The 21,367-nt window shown below is 47.6% G+C and overlaps 3 protein-coding genes across 4 annotated transcripts; all 3 read right to left on the bottom strand.

Moving 5' to 3' along the window:
* Positions 1-7: 7 nt before the first annotated feature.
* LOC123442747 lies at positions 8-690 on the bottom strand. The gene has a single exon (XM_045118877.1). The coding sequence runs from the start codon at positions 405-407 to the stop codon at positions 189-191; it is 219 nt and encodes a 72-aa protein (XP_044974812.1). The 5' UTR covers positions 408-690; the 3' UTR covers positions 8-188.
* Positions 691-3,300: 2,610 nt separating this feature from the next.
* Positions 3,301-3,989, bottom strand: LOC123439397. Its single transcript, XM_045116114.1, has one exon. It carries the CDS (start codon positions 3,752-3,754, stop codon positions 3,542-3,544), a length of 213 nt encoding a protein of 70 aa, XP_044972049.1. The 5' UTR covers positions 3,755-3,989; the 3' UTR covers positions 3,301-3,541.
* A 3,330-nt stretch (positions 3,990-7,319) lies between these two features.
* Positions 7,320-9,752, bottom strand: LOC123439396 (non-specific phospholipase C6-like). Of its 2 annotated transcripts, XM_045116113.1 has the most exons (3): positions 8,205-9,752; positions 7,713-7,988; positions 7,320-7,471 (listed from the first exon to the last, which is right to left on the bottom strand). In XM_045116113.1, exons 1-3 carry the CDS (start codon positions 9,499-9,501, stop codon positions 7,374-7,376), a joined length of 1,671 nt encoding a protein of 556 aa, XP_044972048.1. In that variant the 5' UTR covers positions 9,502-9,752; the 3' UTR covers positions 7,320-7,373. The 2 variants fall into 2 exon arrangements, with proteins under 2 accessions (XP_044972048.1, XP_044972047.1); XM_045116112.1 differs by having other exon boundaries at positions 7,320-7,988; positions 8,205-9,748.
* Positions 9,753-21,367: the final 11,615 nt, after the last annotated feature.

Here is a 21,367-nt window from a genome sequence, read left to right as displayed (position 1 = left end):
TGGGATATGGCTCAAATCAACCATTCAATAAGTCATAGGTTGATGAACCGACAGACAATCCTGAGCACATATAGATCATAATAGAGGAAAAATAAAAATCGAACATTGAACGCACAGGGCACGCTGGATCTCTTGCTTACATGCACTAGCACTAGTACAGCAGTATGTATAGGCATGGCGCCGGAGGTTTAGCCGGCGTAGACGTGGACGCCGACGGCGACCATGAAGATGGCGCAGAAGGCGAAGAAGATGACGGTGTGGACGAACATGGCGATGCCGTTGGTCTTCATGCTGTGGAACTCGGGCCGCCCCCGCCCCCCGCCGCCGGGGATCTCGCAGATGAGCCCCGGCAGCATCACCACGAAGAAGGCCGTCGCGATCAGCACCGGGCCCCAGTCGCCCGACATGTTCGTCCGGTCGACGACGAGCGCGAGCTCCGCTCCCCTCTCTCAGCAGCTATGTGTATCTATGGCTAGTGCTGCTCTCCTGGTTAGAGCTTGCATCTATAAATAGAATGTTGGAGGGAGGATGACGACGACGGTGATCATAGTGTGGTGTGTGAGCTGCCGTGCCGTCCAGGGAGTGGCGGGCGGGCGGCCGGCCGGCCGGCGAGAAATTGTCACTAGCAGGCGAGCCCAAGTGTCGAGTGGACCTAGGCAACGAAACAAAACGCGTCAATCACATCAGGGCCTCTGAGACCCCAAGGCCACTGCATCCTGTGAGACCCAGACAACTTATTTGCAGTCTGGACTCTGGAAGAAGATCACTTGGGTTTCCTCTCATCATCCTGCCTTGCCTCGTGTACTACGCCATCTGAACATGTGATATGTATATTTCCTGATACTACTAACTAACTACTGTACACTTGACTGGTGTGTGTGTGTGTGTGTGTGCAGATAATGTGTCGTTGTCAGAGGTTTTATGGCGCAGGCTGCATGCTCACTTGTCAATACCGGCTGCACAACAGGCGCAGCAGCCAGCTACACTAGCCAAGACAGACGCCGTCCACCAAAACTAGGCTCTGCTCTTCACTGAATGCAAGGATACACTGAAGCTGCAGCAGCGGCTCTGAACCACTTTCGTATATCAATTTACACGCGCAAGTTCCAAAGCTGGAGCAGCGACGTTTTTATTCCTCTTCCTTTTCGGCACGAGGTCGCGCTCACCCAAGCTGGATTTTGTTCCTTTCCATGCACCACTCAGTACCCAGAAAGCAGGCTTTCGCCCCCCTTTTACATAAAAACCAACACGGCAACACCGGGCGTCTGAAAAAAAAATTAGAATTTTAACGCACACATAATCGAATCGATAGCACCACTAGAGCGCAAAAAACCACTTCGCGCGCAAACGACATCGTGCGTTTTTTTTTTTCTCACGTCCTCTACCGCTCGCGTGGCATAAAGAAATCGCGCGCGAAGCGAGCAACCGCCGCTGAACTCTCTGTCCACGTCCGCTTTCGTCCCACCCCGCGCCGCCACCGGCGACCTCCAGCCATGGACGAGCGCTCCGACATTCCCCTAACCCCCATACACGCGCGACCTCTCCGCCGCCGCTGCAAACCCTAGTGCGGGCTTGACCTCCGTCGCCGACCTCCAACAATGGACGGGCGCTCCGACATTCCCCTACCCCCATATACGCGCAACCTTTCCGCCGCCGCCGTCGCTGCAAACCCTAGCGCGGGCTTGACCTCCGTTGCCGGCGCCGACGACCTCCAGCCATGGACGGGCGCTCCGACATTCCCTAACCCCCATACACGTGCGACCTCTCTGCCGTCGCCGCCGCCGCTGCAAACCCTAGCACGGGCTTGACCTCCGCCCCGGCGCCGGCGACCTCCAGCCATGGACGGGCGCTCCGACATCCCCCTAACCCCATACACGCGTGACCTCTCCGTCGCCGGTCCCGGCGACCTCCAGCCATCGACGGACACTCCGACATTCCCCCAACCCACGCGTGACCTCTCCTCCTCCGCCGCCGCGGCTGCAAACCCTAGCGCGGTCTTGACCTCCGTCGCCGGCGCCAGCACCGCTATGGCTCCGAACAACGGCCCCGTGCATGGGCTCTTCATGCCGTCCTGGACGAGCGTGCAGGGTGGCGTCGCGCCGCGAGCGAACGCGCCACGGAGCTCCAACTCCAAACGAACAACGACGGCCACCGCGGCCGCGGCCGCGACCCAAAAGAAGAGGAAAGCGGTGAATAAGAAGGCATGAGTGAGGCCGGCCGCGTCTCCGCCGCCCGAAGCGCCGGAAAGCTTGCAATTTGTTGCGCTGACGGCCAATGCATACATAATACTCCATGAAATGCTCACAAGGTATAATTTTTGTTTTTGTTTTGTTGTTGTTGACAAATTCGCACATATGTAGTCTCATTTAGTTTTTCTTTATCATATTACTTTGTAGTTTTAATGATGACGCATATATGTCGACTATGGGTGTTGGCTCTACCAATTGGTCCGACTTTCCAACGAAGGAGAGTACAATCAAGAAGATGAAGAACCGGAAGAAGAAAAGGACAAATCGAAGGAGGAAAAAGATAAGGAATGATTGTTCATGTTTAACTCGTTTGTGTGAACTTGTTTGTCATGAACTTGCTTGTGGTCATCTTGTTTGTCCCTACCTTGCATGTTTTGGATGTTTGAGATCATCTTATATGTGTTGTTTTTATGCCGGTTGGGTGCGCGCTCTATTCGGCACGCTGGCGCGCTAAAAAATTGCAGCGCCTGGTGAAGCAACTGCCTTCTCAAACGCAAAAATGACCGTTGCACGTGTTGTAATTCTTTTTTGTGCGTCGCGCCTGCACGCGTCTGTTGGAGATGGTCTTACCTACGCTCATTTTACAGACACGCGGTAACTACCAACCTGTTTCCTCGGTGCAACGGCGCCGAAACAGTTTCAGGGAGAAGAGAAATGCTAACAATCTGAACAGGGATGTAGGTTACAGAATGTGAAAAACTATTTTCAGAGGTGCCCGAATCTTAGCTAGAAGCTAGGAACAATTTTCTATCTCAATCACTCTCAAAATCAGGCTCAGTTCTCCACTGAATGTTCTATGTGTTTCTTTTATTTAGGACGAGGAACCGCTCACTGTCCCTCAGCTGGGTACTTTGATGGACGCTCTCCCTCTTGTTCCTTTCCTGCACTGCACCACTCACATCCTACCGCGACTCCGCACCAAACAATCCTTCTACCCGACCCAACACTGTGTCTGACAGACACTGTAACTACTACTGCTAACCTGCTTCGTCCTCTCTTGAAGCAGCTTCAGGCACAAGGGAAATGCAAGCAATCTGAATGACAAAAAGTGTCACAGAAACGGAAGAGCTTTATTTATCTCGAGGCAAGTGAATCTAGCTAGGAGCAGAGAACCAGTTCCGTTCCATCCATAAAATCACCACGGCGACACTGCCGATGGACACGGTGAGCGAGCGAGAGACACTATTATGCATGAACAGACAGGAACAAGGCCCTAAACTTTCAGAGAACCCAACCCGATGAGCTACATGTTCAGCTGATGGGTGCTGAAAACACGGAACACCGGGTTCGGCCTAGGGGCCGAGGTCGATGTGCACCCCGATGGCGACGAGGAAGATGGCGGCGAAGCTGAAGAAGATGATGGAGTGGACGATGATGGACACGGCGCTGGTGTGGAAGTTGCCGAACTCGATGATCCGGCACTTGCCGGGGATCTGGAACAGCAGCCCCGGCGACAGCAGGATGAAGAGCACCAGCGGGATGAACACCCCAGCCCAGTCCTGCATCTTCTCTCCCCACTCTCTCTACCTTCTATCTCCTCCTCCTCCTAAGGTAGAACAGAAGTATGCTCTCTCTCGCTGCTTCTCTGTGTATATAGCAGCTAAGCTAAGGCAGGCAGCCTATCTCTTTGTGCAGTGTTATATACTGGCCATGCATACAATGGATACCAGTAGATGGAGGAGGAGGAGGAGGTTGGAGCAGAGCTTTCGTTCATGCACATGCCATCCATTCCAGGAAGAAGAAACACGGCCCTCTCTACTTTAACCACACCGGGAAAAGGGAGTACCAAAAATGGACTACTTTTTTGTCTGATAAAAAAATGGACCATTTTTCACTTGGGCAGTTGGAGGCAGTTAGAAAGGCCGGAAATTTCAGTTCCTAAACAATACGGTGCAGAATAAATTAAACGGATCAGTAATTGGTCAGATGTAGCAACAGGTATGGCATGCTGTTCATGACTTCATGTTTCTGTCTCACAATATACCGTTCATGCTATTCATGCTTCTCTGTCTCACAAAACATGCTATTCATGCCTCTTCTGTTCCTAAGCAACCTGGTGTAGAATGAATCAAGGACCAATAGTTGGTGTTGTAGTAGTTGTTAACAGATGTAGTAGCTTAGCTAGTATGGCCATGCCATTCATGTTTCTTTCTCACAATATACCATGCATTATACTACAGTAATTCAGATGTTTAATTAATTGTTGGCAAGGTGAATAAGCTGCCTGTGTAGGGGTATATACATGGCTTCAGAAAGGGAGGTCAGCCGGGTTAACCATTGGTTGGTGAGGGCACCTAATTAATTAAGCTGGCATTTCAAAGTCAGACCAATGAACTGGATAGGAAGAGGACACCTCAATAGAGATCCTCACAACAAAGATTTTCCTGACCACACAAAAAAGGATTCCCGATAAAACAGTTGGCAAAAACAAGTTCCTTGTTACCAACTCACACAATCAGACAATAGCTACTGATGATTTGAAATCTGTCTCGGCGAAAAGCAAAGGCATGGAAGATGACGGTAACTAAAAACATGACACGCAATTAGATGCGCGTTCGAGAGAATGAAAGAAGATGGTTAAAGCATATGCACTAGTAGAGTCCAGACAAACCTCATACTAAGTCTTCATCATGACTTGACAGGTTAAAGCTTTGTAAATTCCTTGTTAATTGTGAACAGCCACTGATAATTAAAATGTCATTTAGGTTACCAAGTTACCGATAATTTCCCTTGATAATCAAAATGTCACTTTAGTTAAAGATACTGTCAACAGGACCAGTCCTGCATCTTCTTCTCCCCTCTCTACCTTCCGCCTCCGCCTCCTCCTCCTAGGATAGAATAGAGGATGCTATGTCTCTTTGTGCAGCAGTGCTATATGGTGGCCATACAATGCCGGTAGATGGAGGAAAGGAGGTTGCAGAAGAGCTTTCATGCTTACACATTCCATTCATTCCAGGAAGAAACGTGGCCTCTTTACTTTAACCACACCAGGGAAGGGCAAGGACAGTCAAGTCTTTCATAAGCACTAAAAATGGACTACTTTTCACTTGAGCAGTTAAGAGGCAGTTGTAAAGGCTGGAATTTTCTGTTCCTAAGCAATCTGGTGTCCAGTAAATTAAAGGGATCAATGATTGGTGTTGGAGTAGTCAACAGAAGTAACCACTAACTAGTATGTCATGCCATTCATGTTTCTGTCTCACAATAAACGGGGTAGAACATAATATAATTCAGATGTTTTCGTAAGACTGATGAGAAAAGAAAGTCAGCAGGTTACTGCTTGCATAGGAGCTAAGAGGTACTTATTGTTGGTAAGGGGAATTTGTCTAAAAGAACGTTGTATATGTAGGAGTACATGGCTTCAGAAAGGAAGGTCAGCTAGGTTAACCATTGCTTGGTGGAGGCCAAACAGCTTGCACTTCAAAGTCAGACTGATGAACTGGATAGGCAGAGGACACCTAAATAGCCGCACACCAAGCCTTACCAAGTTCCAGATAAACAGCAAGCAAAAGCAAGTTCATTGTTACCAAGTTACACCGATAGGCAATAGTTACTGGCGACTTGAGGGTTGTCTTCCTCACAAGAATCATCACTTTCAAAAAAGCAAGAGCATGAAAGATGATCATAATTAAAACGACACGCATTTTAGATGTGCGTTCGAGAACATGAAGGACGATGGTAAAGTACTACTAGTAGAGTCCGGATCACCGCAAATCTCATACCAAGTCTTCATCGTGACTTGACAGGTTAAAGCATGCTGTTCATAGGTCTGTCAAATTGACAAGATTAGATGACTGTGTGTGTCCGTGGGTGAGACTGAGAATATATATCGGTTAGGGAGTAAGTGGAATGTCTGCGTCGGCTGCCAAAGCAAAACAAGAATGTACTAGTGGTGTGCTGAAATGGACCATGCATGCACGATGAAGCCTTTGGTTGCTTGCTTTGCGAATCAATGCACGAAAGGGACCTTGTTTCAACTCCAGGTTAATCAGTAATTTCATTACCTACTTAAGGTCCCCTGCTTTAAACAATGATAGTGATCTAGTATGACTTGCAAGAATACGAAAAAGAATACAAATCTGACTGAAAGTTTGGTAACAAGCGCAATCACTTGATAAAACAAAAAAAACAGAGTCATAAAGACAGATGCAAAGGTGAATCCAGCATCAGCAAAGGTGTTGCAGATGATATGTCCACAGAAAAACAACAAATGACTGAAATGTTCGAGGAAGAAATCCTGACTATTCACAAGCAGATATGCTTGTCAGAATGGATCCCTCCTCAATAGCTGCCACTGCACTAGCTGGGCTTTGCAGAAGAAACATTGAGAGATAAGAAGCCCAATGGGTTATGATCCATATGAACCAAACCATGGTCAATCTAAAATGAATAAATAAGAAGCTAAGCTTTATATATTCCACCAATCAGTCTCAGTAACCAGTAAACTATGACAAACAAAGCACCCCAGGTTATCATTTGTCGAAGAAAGTTGTCCTCCGAATTTTTTTGTTACCTATAATATGTTCCTCTGTAACGAAGTTCAAGGAAATGATCCCCAGATGTGCACTCCACATTTCAATGTAAAAATAAGTTGCATTGGCAAACAGTGCTATATTATGAAGTTTCTTGGAGCTCCCTGCTCAGTTATAACTATGTTACAAAGCTCTTGGGGAATCCAGCACCGGGTCAGCCTAGTTACTAGTACTACCTGATTTCTTCCCTTCTGTGGCTGCTATGGTAGTGATTCCGATGATCATGCTCACAAAAGTACAAATAATTATTGGGATGTTGACTAGCTAGGCTTTGCCATAGAGAGGTTGAGATATCAGAAGCTCAATGGGTTATGCCCCATATAAACCAAATAATGTCCACTCTAGAATAAATAAATAAGAAGATAAATTTTATACATCCCTACAACCACTCTCAGTGAACAATAAACTAAAACAAACAAAGCACCCCAGGTAACTATTTGTCAAAGACAATTATTTAGTATCAAAAGAGGGCTCCCCCCTCCGATTTCATCAACGACGGAACCAGAGATTCATAGCCGGAGCTACTAACCAGAACTACAAGTTATCCTCCACAACTCTTCGTTATATATAATAATATGTTCCTCTGTAACAAAATTCAAGGAAATGATCCACAGATCCACACTCTATATTTCGAGGTAAAAATGAGTGTTACATTGGCAAACAGGGCTATATTACGGATGCTCTTGGAGCCCCCTATTCAGTTATGATCATGTTACATGGCATTTCATATACACTAATATTTCACAATATCGTAGATGCTAGCCTTGCTAAGTACTCCCTCCGTCCCAAAATTCTTGTCTAAGAATTATTTATATATGAATGTATCTAGTCACATCTTAGTATTTAGATACATCCATTTCTAGACAAACCTAAGACAAAATTTTTGGGACGGAGGGAGTATTATCTAGTTAAGGTCTTGAGGTGGTACTCTTACTTGTCAGAGATGATCTCATGGTTACAATTGCAGACTCATTTGCACCTAACCGTCTGGCCTGCCTGCTTGCGTGCAGAAAACCTTTGATGGCTCGTCTCACATACGTGTCGGCCTGCTTCACGGTCATCTTTTTCTGCGTCTCCTGAGCAAAACTCGTCAACATGTAGTCGCCGTTCAAGAAGCTTGCTAATTCAACGAGCTCACGCTGGAAATCTGAGAGAATTCCATGTTCTTTCGCTGGTGTTGTTCTCTCAAATGGCACTTCTGGCAAAGTCTCTGTAAGGATAACAAGAACAGAGTTTGTTCATTTCATACTGTGTAACCTTTAAATTAAGTAGACAGGATCCAAATTAAGTGCAATGCGACTATAATTATGCTAAATTAAGTGAAATGTGACTATAATTCTGCTAAATTAAGTGAACTCTGACCATAATCCTGCAAAATTCCCCATTGTGTTCATGTGATAGATTCTCAGTACTAGTGTTGTAGTACCTGGGCAATCTGTCCTTGGTTGGTCGAGTTGGGTGAAGATGTGCTCAAATGTGCCCGCCCATTCGTCTCTTTTGGTGAGGAAATCAGATCTGAGGTTGAAGATCTTCTTGATGGTCGCCGGGATGGAGGAGTGCTCGTACTCGGATGTGGCCGTCGGTCCGTTCGGCGGCCGCCCCACCACCATCCCCTTCTTGATCCACGGCGACACCATCATTGTCGGCACCCTGACCCCGAGCCGGTCGAACTTGAAGAAGAATGGCACTGGCCCCCTGAGGCCGTCGGGGCTGGGCACGCCGGCGACGGGCGTGGCGACGTGGTCGTAGAAGCCGCCGTGCTCGTCGTAGGTGACGATGAGCAGGGTGTCGTTCCACTGCGGGCTGGCCCGCAGCGTCTCGTAGACGTCCTTGACGAGCCTCTGGCCGTTGGCGACGTCGTGGGCCGGGTGGTCGTCGTCGGCGGGGGTGCCGGTGAGGTCGAAGTACCTGGGCTCGATGACGGACAGCGCCGGCAGCCGCCCCCTCCGGGCGTGGTCCCTGAATGCGGAGTCGTAGAAGTGGAAGCTCTGTGCGGCGGCGCGCACGGTGCGGAGGTTGCGGTAGAAGAGGGTGGTGGGGATGGTCTTGAAGTAGACGTTGAAGCGGCGGCCGTCGGCGGCGAGGGAGTCGAAGATGGTGCGCTGCGGGTAGCCGCGGAGGAGGTTCCACTTGTCGTGGGCGACGGCGCCGTGGGAGGTGGCGGAGTAGAGGAAGAGGCGGTTGGGCTGCGTGGGGCCCGGCAGGGAGGAGAACCAGCGGTCGAAGACGGCGAAGTCGGCGGCGAGCGCGGAGAAGGCCGGGAGGAGGGACGGGGTGAAGCCCCGCATGACGGCGGAGGAGAGCAGGGAGTTGACGGAGAGCGCGGAGCGCACGAAGCCCGACATGGTCGGGGGAGCCGGCTGGTCGGCGGCGGTGGAGTTGGGGCGGAACCCGAAGACCTGGTCCAGCACGTCCTCGAAGGAGTGGCCGGGGTCGTCGGGGACGACGAGGGTGGCGTCGGCGGAGACGCAGACGGGCGGGAGGGTGGAGTTGGTGGGGCCGACGTTGCACTCGGCGCCGGTGAGGCCGTCGATGGGGAGGCCGAGCAGGCGGCGCATCCAGCCCAGCATGTGGTCGAACGACCGGTTCTCCAGCGCCAGCACCACCACGTTCTTGATCGGGCTTGCTTCTCTAGGGCCGGCGCTGGCATTGCCGGCGGCGGCGAAGGCGAGCGGCAGGAGCAGCAGCAGCAGCAGCGCCCGCATTCCCATCGGCGGCGGCATTGCCGTGGCGGTTCCGGTGAGTGAGTGAGTGAGGGAGTGGACGAGCGGTGCCGGAGAGGAAGGGAAGTTGGGCTGGCCTGGCTTCTTTCGGCGGTATCCGGTCCAGTTCGGACTAGAATATTTATTTTAATCTTTCGGGCCCATGTACAGTTGGGCCCTGCGCATTCCCGTGCTACATGTAACAAGTTGTGGCGCGCGACCGTGTCAGTAAGTAGTCGGCCGTTCATCTCGTGTGGCAGTTTCTCAAAATAATAATAATAGTAATAAAAAATCTCGTTCAATGAAGATCTTTCTCCCGCGAAAAATGTGCCACACGACCTGACCGCCAACATCCCCTTCATACCCTTCCTCACCAATGATGTAAATTAATCATGCAACAGAACCAACTGCCCTTTTCATACCTCAGTTCGTGCGGACGTCAGCGCGCAATGCTTTGATTCATGCAGGGATGGTGGCGATGGAGGAGGAATAGACAATGCAAGCGATGAGCGAATGATATAGTAAAATGGTGTAAAATGTTAATCTATGATATTCTGCACTATAAAAATAATACTAGTATATGATAGTAGTTTCATATGCATGGTAATAAACGTAATACTGTATGATTCTTTTCACTTAAGAGGAGTGTAAAATGTTAAATCTATGATATTCTGTATTATGAAATTAATATCATATGCTAGTAGTTTCATATGCATGATAACACTGTATAATACTCTTTCTTTAAGAGGAGTGTAAAGTGTTAATCTATGATACTCTGCATCAGTGGCGGAGTCAGGAATGAAATGGAGGGTGTGCATACCTAAAATTTTTTCCTACCTAATCCAAGTGTCACACAAAAGTTGGCAACAATATAATACATATAGCTCAAAAGTCAGACAACATTATAGTTCCCACATGTAGCACATTTGCAACGTTGCAAATACAAAGTCTTACATGGATACAAATATGTAGCAAACTACTACACTAAGTAACTCTACGACGTTCCTTTGCCATGAAAGCTTCAACTATGTCGTCCTCGCTTACTTTCAAGAACACATCTCGTTCAATGAATGCCACTAAGCAATCATTCAGGAGATCATCACTCATACTATTTCTCAACTTATTTTTCACTAGATTCATTGCCGAGAATACTCTTTCAACACTCGCTATGGCGACCGGTAAGATCAATACCAATTTGATAAGCATGTAGACCAAATCATAGAGAACATGTTTGTTTGTACAAACAAGCATAACAGACACAAAGCAATACGCCGCTTCCTTTGAGACACTATATTCTAGCCAACTATACTTTTCAAACCAAACAAAACTAAAGTGTCGGTTTTTACCATAGATTTTCCTGACTTCAAAAGCATGTCCATATGGACGACATGTTGTCTTTGCAATATATCTTCTCCGAACACTATCTTGATCATTAAAATCATACTCTGAAATAGGAGTTCTTTTCGCTGGATCACCTGAAAAGACATGTGCACTTGGTTGTTGAGGTGATGGAAGACTTGGCGTTGCCTCTTCGATTTCAGTATCCGAATGGATAGGAGATGGGGAATTAGGACACCCCGCATTTTCAATATCTTCAGTGTGATGTTCACTAGCAATCTTCCTCACTTTCTCTTCATGTTTTTTAAAAAGATCCAGAATGGCACTTTTCCTCTTCATGTTCTGCTTTGCAAGTTGCAACTGCAAGTCTGCAATTATATCCAATGTGAGTGCGTGATTATATCTTCACAGAGGCTGCAATGAGAAATCCTACAGGCTACAGCCAGAGAAAAAATGGAAGACCTAAAAATCTGTTCCCAGTGTGCTTACCAGACAGAGGAGGGGATCTGTACCGACCGGCTGAGGCCTGAGACTGAGAGGAAGGGAGGGGCGAGCGCGGCGACCGGCGGGAGGAGGGGAGCTGCGGGCGCGGCAGCCACGGGAGGAGGGCAGGCAACAGTGAGGGGAGGGGCGAGCAGGCGGCCGACGGGAGGGGAGCTGGGGAGGGAAGAGCGCGGCGGCCGGCGAGAGGAGGGGAGGGGCGAGCGCGGCGGCCGGCGAGAGGAGGGGAGGGGCGAGCGCGGCGGCCGGCGACAGGAGGGAAGGGCCGAGCGCGGCGGCCGCGGGAGGAGGGGAGGGGGAGGGGCGAGCGTCGGGCGAGACGAGACCACGAGAGGGCGAGCGACGGCTTGGTCAAAGTCTATTTTTTAATAGATAATAAAAAAATATTCCAGATTCTGGATGGGCCACGGCCCACCGTGCCTATACGCTGGATCCGCCAGTGCTCTGCATTATGAAAATAATATCATATGCTAGTAGTTTCATATGCATGGTAATATAGTATAATACTCTTCACTTAAGAGGAGCCTAAGGTGCCTTTGTGTCCGTGTTCCATTTGAAACACTACTGGCCACATGCATTCACACTTGTTCAAGGTGGGGCACGCACCGCCTTGGGCGACGAACGAACGTACGTACGAGTGCGGTACGTACGTGCGTAGCATGAGCCCACAGTTTGAAGAGGAAAAGGGCTGACTGGTGTGGCACGCCAAGAAGGCGACGGAAGAAGAGAAGGGAGGATGAGCTGACATGCTCGCGTTGAGTCACGGGAGGATGTTTCCTAGCTTGTGTACATACATGTGCTGGACAAAATGTGATCATCCATGCATATGTGTACAATCAACTGGTGGCAGATTAGTGGAATCATAATCGATCACGATCCAATCCCATGTCTGTCACGGGCTCCCCGTACGGATGGATCTATTCTTTGACTGGCGTGCCCTCCGTGCAGTTGCGGATGCCAGAGGGTTCTCTTTGGTTAGAGTATTTTTAGCAGACTCCGTATTCATAAAACGTGTTTATAGTTTGTGAAAAAATAATTTTACGGGTTGGCGTAAATGAGGGAAGAGTCAGATCCCGTAAAACGGATCCGTAAAAAAATATTTGCAGAAGATGTTTTTTTACGAGACGGCTATGCAGGATCTGCTCGGACAACTCAAATGCGGATCATCAAAACGGCAGATCAAATCTTTATAGTCGTGTTTGCGGACACTGATAAAGTAGCCCGTCATTCAACCTTGCGGATCAGATATTCCTTTTTCTTTGTCTGAAGCATCCAATAACTATAGATAAATAATACAATTCATTCATAAATAACATTCAAAATATTTTAGTGCAACCATACTTTAAATATAAGTATTACAATCCAAACAAGAAGATTTTAATAACATAGTTCAATCCGTCCGGATAGGGGTGATACAGTGATCCGCGTGGGAGTTGTCCTTAGATGATAACCCTATGCCGTGGAAGTGTTCCAAAATATATTTCAGTTATATAAGGATCTAAGTAAGAATAGGGCATTTTAGAGACCGAACTCCATGAAGATCTTTATTTTGATTTTTTTTAAATTCGTAAGTTTCAGTTTCAAAAAATCTGAAAAAATACATATGTATGCAAGGATGTAAAGTGTATGTGTGAAAAATTTCGGGACAAAATACATTGAATTGCGAGCTGCAAAAAAGTAATGGACTTTGAAGAGGAACAATACATATGCTAAAAAACCCTAGATTTGTCTTTTTTGTGGAGCTCGCATTTTAATGTATTTAGACGTAAAATTTACACACATGTACACTATGTATCTAGGTATATGTATATTTATTTTCAGGAGTTTTTGAAACTGAAAAGTTTGAATCTTGAAGTTTTCAAATAAAGGCCTCCATCGAGCTAGGTCTCCGTTTGACATTGTCTTCTAAGGAATATACATATTGGAATTAATAATATGATAACTAAAACTTAAAATACACATACTCACCCCATTTCATATTAATTTTTTCTTAAACAAATGAAATATGTCTAGATACATCTATTTCACCGATAACTAATATGGAACAATTGTCTAAAAAAACTAATATGGAACATATGAAGTATGATTTATTGTTTTTGATCATTATATAGTTGCAAATATAATTATTTATTAAAATATAATATGATAAAATGGCAGTACTCATGCATGTTTCATTGCATGTTGAGGTGGATTTTTTTGAGTTGGGCCTTTTCACATGCATGTTGCATGATGGTGAGGTGGCATGCATTATGTTAAGAGGAATATGTTAGTTGGGTTAACTATGTAGATATAAAAGATTAGTGTATGTTAATCTAGGATCAAGCAATCACACGGGATAGAACTCCAAGATTCTTTAGGGCATGATAATGGGCGCTCCTTTCCGTTGATATAGTTATAATACAACACGCCGACCACCCGACTGCCAACACATATCACATGGTGTCTCTACCACATATTATATAGGAGACATATGATACACTGTACCATTGGAACACGACTTCATACCCTGTTTATAGAGCTTGTGAATCCAAGTCTATCCATCACCTATCTTATAAAAAATATTTAACATAATTTCAACAAACTCCACCTTGGTAAATATTCTTCACCGCTTTGAGTTTGTTCATGTGTCAAACTTTCGTGGTACATTGAACTTGAGATTTTACCATGAGTAGCACTGCTACTCCCAAACTTTATGTGACTCCATCTATAATTGTAGTCCCTTCTTTCTTCATCACAGTCAACGCTCTGGAAAACTTAAGTTCCTTTTCTCTAGTTTGCACTCTCTACTTTGGAGTATCTGTTTAATGCCATCACACATTGATTATTGAGTCACCATATTCAACAACACTATTGTATCGTCACCTTAACAACCTCTTCCTTGACCCGTGTGAAATATGAACATTTCACATATTAGACTCTACATATAAGAGTTACATGAAATCAACATCCCTATTCTTTCTTGACTGCATGTCTGAAACTCGAAGGAATTTCAATGCTAATTAGTCCTCCTTAATCAAATTCACAGTGAACTCACCATTGTCTGATCATCAGAGCCCTCGTTTGTCCCATGTCAACTGCACTGCATGACTCACCGCTGTCAGCACGTCGAGTCTTTGATGTATGGATCGAGTACCTGGATCGTGGACCCACACCTCCAAAACTCATACCACAGATAACCTCCGGTCATCGCTGACCGATTCCTAGTTTTCATGATTCTGTCGGACCATTAAACTTCAGTACAGACCACATGCTTCTCGCCTCCTTTTCAGTTGAAATAGGCTTTCACTCTGGTCGACTCAATATCGTAGTCCCTCAAATCATCCTAGTGAAGTCTTCTATTAGACTAGAGCACCAACTTCAACATGACTCCATGATAGATGATCAGTCCATCGTCACACCCATTGACTTCAAACTCTCATGTGCATAGTCTTAAATAAATCTTGTGTTGGGGAACGTCGCATGGGAAACAAAAATTTTCCTACGCGCACGAAGACCTATCATGGTGATGTTCATCTACGAGAGGGGATGAGTGATCTACGTACCCTTGTAGATCGTACAGCAGAAGCGTTAGTGAACGCGGTTGATGTAGTGGAACGTCCTCACATCCCTCGATCCGCCCCGCGAACAATCCCGCGATCAGTCCCACGATCTAGTACCGAACGGACGGCACCTCCGCGTTCAGCACACGTACAACTCGACGATGATCTCGGCCTTCTTGATCCAGCAAGAGAGACGAAGAGGTAGAAGAGTTCTCCGACAGCGTGACGGCGCTCCGGAGGTTGGTGATGACCTTGTCTCAGCAGGGCTCCGCCCGAGCTCCGCAGAAACGCGATCTAGAGGAAAAACCGTGGAGATATGTGGTCGGGCTGTCGTGGAAAAGTCGTCTCAAATCAGCCCTAAAACCTCCGTATATATAGGTGGGAGGGAGGGGGCCTTGCCTTGGGGCTCAAGGAGCCCCAAGGGGGTCGGCCGAGCCAAGGGGGGGAAGGACTCCCCCCCAAACCGAGTTGGACTTGGTTTGGTGGGAGTCCTTCCTTCCCTTCCCACCTCCTTCCTTTTTTTTTTCTTTTTTTCTTTGATTTTATTTCTATTGCGCATAGGCCCCTCTTGGGCTGTCCCACCAGCCCACTAAGGGCTGGTGTGCCACCCTCAAGGCCTATGGGCTTCCCCGGGGTGGGTTGTCCCCCCGGTGAACTCCCGGAACCCATTCGTCATTCCTCGTACATTTTCGGTAACTCCGAAAACCTTCCGGTAATCAAATGAGGTCATCCTATATATCAATCTTCGTTTCCGGACCATTCCGGAAACCCTCGTGACTTCCGTGATCTCATCCGGGACTCCGAACAACATTCGGTAACCAACCATATAACTCAAATACGCATAAAACAACGTCTAACCTTAAGTGTGCAGACCCTGCGGGTTCGAGAACTATGTAGACATGACCTGGGAGACTCCTCGGTCAATATCCAATAGCGGGACCTGGATGCCCATATTGGATCATACATATTCTATGAAGATCTTATCATTTGAACCTCAGTGCCAAGGATTCATATAATCCCGTATGTCATTCCCTTTGTCCTTCGGTATGTTACTTGCCCGAGATTCGATCGTCAGTATCCGCATACCTATTTCAATCTCGTTTACCGGCAAGTCTCTTTACTCGTTCCGTAATACAAGATCCGGCAACTTACACTAAGTTACTTTGCTTGCAAGGCTTGTGTGTGATGTTGTATTACCGAGTGGGCCCCGAGATACCTCTCCGTCACACGGAGTGACAAATCCCAGTCTTGATCCATACTAACTCAACTAACACCTTCGGAGATACCTATAGAGCATCCTTATAGTCACCCAGTTACGTTGCGACGTTTGATACACACAAAGTATTCCTCCGGTATCAGTGAGTTATATGATCTCATGGTCATAGGAATAAATACTTGACACGCTGAAAACAGTAGCAACAAAATGACACGATGAACATGCTATGTCTATTAGTTTGGGTCTAGTCCATCACGTGATTCTCCTAATGACGTGATCCAGTTATCAAGCAACAACACCTTGTTCATAATCAGAAGACACTGACTATCTTTGATCAACTGGCTAGCCAACTAGAGGCTTGCTAGGGACAGTGTTTTGTCTATGTATCCACACATGTAAATGAGTCTTCATTCAATACAATTATAGCATGGATAATAAATGATTATCTTGATACAAGAACTATAATAATAACTATATTTATTATTGCCTCTAGGGAATAATTCCAACATCTCGCACCATAGCCTTGTCGAGTGTACAAACCATTAGGCATGTGACACGTGTCACCACACTCACAAGTTGGTCACCATCAACATCACACTCTTATGCCGTTGTTGCCGATATCACCACCACATTGTATTTCTACCAATCTCCTAGTAGATCCGCGAATCCATCCAGGATGACCGCCTTGTGTTTGAGATGACCGAACTTCTTTGGATGTAATCATGCTCCATCCAGGACGTGTCATCCTAGCACCCGTGCATTGCTCAACACCCTATAGAACATGATTGTGCACGACAAACTTGAGGCTTCAAATCATCTTCTATGAATTCTCATCCATCACATAATATTTCCTTTTTAGTTGGCTTTACTTCCGCAATGCTTTCAAGCATCCCGTTGTGCTAATAAATATTTCATCCTTGTATGCCATAACCCGTTTTCTGTTTTCATCAAACAACTTAGATGGTGGTGAGAGCGGCATTATCGACGAGCATTGTGGCTGTTCTCACAAGCATGGCGTCTACCATTTCCCCAAATGATTCACGAACAAGATAGTGGATGGGCCACAACTGTTAGGTGGACCGGACCATGGATTTTTTTGGAGCAGAAGGCGTTGATTCCAAAAAAAGGAACAATTGCATTTTTGCCCTCAATTGTTTCCTACCCACGGGGTTTTTTCTTACTTTTCGAGTCTGTTCAGTTTTTTCTTAGATTTCTATCCGAGGTTGTATGAATACCTTTCCATCACGGTTCACTACTGCGAGAGTCATTTGACCGCGATAAAGCACCGATTTGGACACTTTGCGCCTGGTAAAAAATAGACACTCTCTTCATGTGGGACCTTCCATAAAAAACTAAAGGGAGCTAAATACTCAATCTATCTCTCCTCTTCATCTCCTACCTCCCAAGATGGAGAAACGTGGGGCCACACGACCGCTGATGGCTGGCGTGCGAGGAGGCAGGGCAGCGGCGTAACAGACTTGTCGGGCCACAACTGCTCTCTCTCTCTCTCACCGAGTGAGTCACTAACTCTCTATCTTTCTCCCTACCTTACTCTCTCTCAACTTATTACATTGGCACATCACATCGCCAACGATCATGAATCGATCATACTGTGCACCTAGTCGCCCTCATCCCCTCCAGCCATTTGCCCTCCACTCTCCTTAAGCCACATCACCTCTTGTTCCTTATGCATAGAGAATGAGAACGATGCCTAGAGGCCTCGGTGAGTGCAACCTCCATCGTCATACCCACAACTAGAGGCCTCGCTGAGCCCAACCTCCATGTCTAATAGCCCATCCACATTCTCTTTAGCCTTACAACAACACAAATATAGCGCATAATCCCCTAATCATCGATACCCCTTTTGTCTTCTTCATCTCCGATGTTGCACCATCGCTGCATGATCAATCTCTCATGCGAGCTATGATCTTCCTCGTTTGTTTACTTATCTTTGAGGAATCATCCTAAAGCTACGATCGTTGTCATCATTGTGTCCTTTGTTTCCAAGCACCCTATTCCGCGACCGACCGTTCTAGTAGCAATTGTCGTTGGCCATGGCGATGCTCTGAAACACCCCGCCTCGCCTTCATGCTCACCATGAGCATGTGGCAACTTCCCCTTCTCTCGTGGTCTCTGCTATGGCATATGTCTACCCTTGTGTTTTTGGTGATTGATGACAATGCAATTGCGGACTAATCCTGTGCACTAAGCCTTTTAGGTATTGTTGGGGATATAACCCCGCTACATAACCCACCCTATTGGGTCGGTTCATTATTATGGCAACTCAACGTTCGTGGTAAGATGAGTCCTGACATGCAAGATTGGAGGCGCAAGGCGAGTCACAGCCTATTGGCGGCCCAAGACATGAAGTTGGCAACTTATGGTCCACGAGGTAGAAGGTCACCAATAGTTTCCTTGCTGAAGGAGCAAGGCGAGTTAGAGACATAACGGGTCACGAATCATAACGTGACCTGGTCTTGTAAACCCAGGACCTCGACCTGTATATAAAGGCGAGTCTCGAGGACCGATAGACTTAGGTTACAATCGATCAAAAGCTAGGTCAAGAGAATCCACACCCTTGTAATCGATTTCATCATCAATACACACAAATCAGGACGTAGGCTTTTACCTCCATAGGAAGGGCCGAACCTGGGTAAACTTGTCTCTTGTTCCTGATCAAACCCTTGGAGTCGCCATATAGTTGCAATGGCCTCATCACTAAGTCCTTTCACGAGGACATATGTCGTGACAAAACCATGACAGTTGGCTCCCACCGTGGGGCTATCGCATGGTGGAGTTGAGTTCTCAAAGGGAGCCCTTCCAGGGTTCGGGAGCTATGCGGTTAGTCTGATTACCAAGAGCCGTCGTGGAAAGCGCTACATCGACAATTCGAGATGGGGTCCCGAGGCAGATTCAATCGAGTCTGGTTACCGGTTCCCCTTTGGCAAGGTGCACATCTTCATCGGTAAAATCGACACGTATATCCCCGAGTCGGACATCTCCACTCACGTCGTCGAACCGGCTCGGCTCACTCAACCCGCCCAGCGTCAAGTCGGGCGACGTCACGTCTTCGTCGGCTTCACGCAAGGGATCAGCCTCCCAGATGAGCTGGCGGACGGTGGAGATACCCTTGTTCACTCTGATGGTGAGTCATCCATGGGAGAGACAAAGTCGATCTGCTCCCTCTATGATGGGAGGCTTGGGGGCCGCCCTGAGGTGGAAATCTCCAAAGAATTGCAACAGCCGCCCCGCCAGGTCACCATCTACATCGCAGGGGCCAAGCCGGATCAGGATCTGCCAGGAGCAACCGCCACCAATGGAGCTAGTGGGTCTGGCAAGACGCCGGCTCAAGCCATGATGGATTTGATGGGGGAGATGACGAAACTCGTGGCAACCCTAGTTACTGCTCAGAATCAGGAGGAGATCAACGCGGAGTTAACAAAGCTTCATGAGGAGATGGCTAAAGTGCAGCGGGAGATCGACGTCGAGAACACCCAGATGGCAGAGCCGCAGGCTCGAATCAATAATGAGTCGGAGCGTTTGAAAGTCGAGGCTTGGCAGTTGGAACATCGTCGAAATGCTTCCTACGCGGTACACCAAAGGAGACATCATACTCGGTTTTCGGTTGATCTTGACCCGACTTGCTTGTTCAACAGCCCACGCACACTGGGGGTGGAGCGGGACCCCCCTCGATAGACAGACCGACAAGTCGAGCCGACTCAGCCTCCACCGACGCGGTCGCCGACTCAGCGGTTCCAGATGCTGTATGGTCACTTCTCCAACCCTGTTGATAATATGTTGGCTGCCACACGTAACCTGGAGTTGCTCCCCAACAATGAAAACAACCCGGTTAAGGTGGAGGCCAGGAACTCCATTGAGATGCTCAAGATTGCGGTGGACGGTGGTTCAACAAGCGCACTTTTATCACAACCGTGATCGGTTACACTCCACGCCGCACGCCAGTCGCACCAAGAGTCGCCATGAGGAGTCTCTAGCAGTTTCTAGCAGCGGTCGACGACAACAATCTCAATTTAACCCGTCCGGGCCTCCGGTATCGAATGCCTAGGCGCTCGTGAACACAGCCCGAGCCGCCCGTCAGGCAGAAGAAGACGCGGCGGCAACGCTGGTGGCTCAGGTGGTTCCTACTTACACTCAGCCAACGCCCGCACATGGCGAGTCAAGTGGTAGGACCCTCGGGGTCCCCTGTTTATCTTTGGCTCTTCGCAATGAGGGCATGACAAAAGACTTCAAAGGCCCTCGCAAGGTGCCTAACTATACAACAAATCTTGAGCTGGCCGCATGGATTGAGAGTTACGAGCTCGCTATGGACATGCTTGATGCCAATGATGCGGTGTGTGTGCCAAATACCTTACGATAATGTTGGAAGGGCCGGCTCAAACATCATTGAAAAACTTGCCACCCAATTCCATCAACACGTGGGCAGAGTTGAAGGACCGGTTTATAAAAATTTCTGAGGAACCTGCAAATGCCCAATGACGATTGTGAATCTGCAGCACTGCATTCAGCACAGCAACAAGTCGGCTCACCACGACAGGCCGGGTTGCAGAGATTATTCAATCATCAGATGGTATCACTACCACCCAGGCCGTCCTGATCCTGGAGAAGAATTGCCACTTTCAACCACTGGTCTTGAAGCTTGGTCGATTGAAGCAAAAGGTACAGGATATGGGTGAGTTAATGGATACTCTTACTAGATATGCTGAGTCAGATGACACGAAGGATGCCGGTTCAGTTGAGGACGAGTCGAGTAAGGGCAAGAAAAGCGCAAATACCAAGGGTCACCGTCAGAATCTTGGACGCAATGGTAACCCAGGAGGACAAGGAAAGCAGAAACATCAGGATGGCAAGTCATACCTCGTAGCCAACACCAATACCGGGTTTAGGAACCAGCGTCAAGGCACTCGACCTTACAACGGGAGGAAGCCGCACAATTATGAGGAGATGCTTAAAGCACCTTGTCCCCATCATAGTACCCCGGATGTTCCGGCCACTCATTCCTGGGAAGAATGTTTTGTTATGGCATCGTTCCAGGTATATCGGCGCACCCAGTCAGGCTGGTCAAGTTAAATGTGGCCTTTGGTGATAAATTCAACAACCGAAGTGAAGCTTTGATGTTTGAGGTGGTCAAAATCACGAGCCCTTATCATGTCCTCTTCGGACGGCCAACTTATGCTCGCTTTATGGCCCGGCCTTGCTATGTGTACTTAAACTCAAGATGTCGGGTCGCAAGGGTATCATTACCGTGAGTGGAAGCCAGAAGATAGCTCAGGAT

The sequence above is a fragment of the Hordeum vulgare genome, chromosome 3H (genome assembly GCF_904849725.1).
Source record: "Hordeum vulgare subsp. vulgare chromosome 3H, MorexV3_pseudomolecules_assembly, whole genome shotgun sequence".
NCBI classification, from domain to species: domain Eukaryota; kingdom Viridiplantae; phylum Streptophyta; class Magnoliopsida; order Poales; family Poaceae; genus Hordeum; species Hordeum vulgare.
The sequence above is the reverse complement of the archived record's forward strand: the minus strand, read 5'-3'. Positions and strand labels throughout refer to the sequence as shown.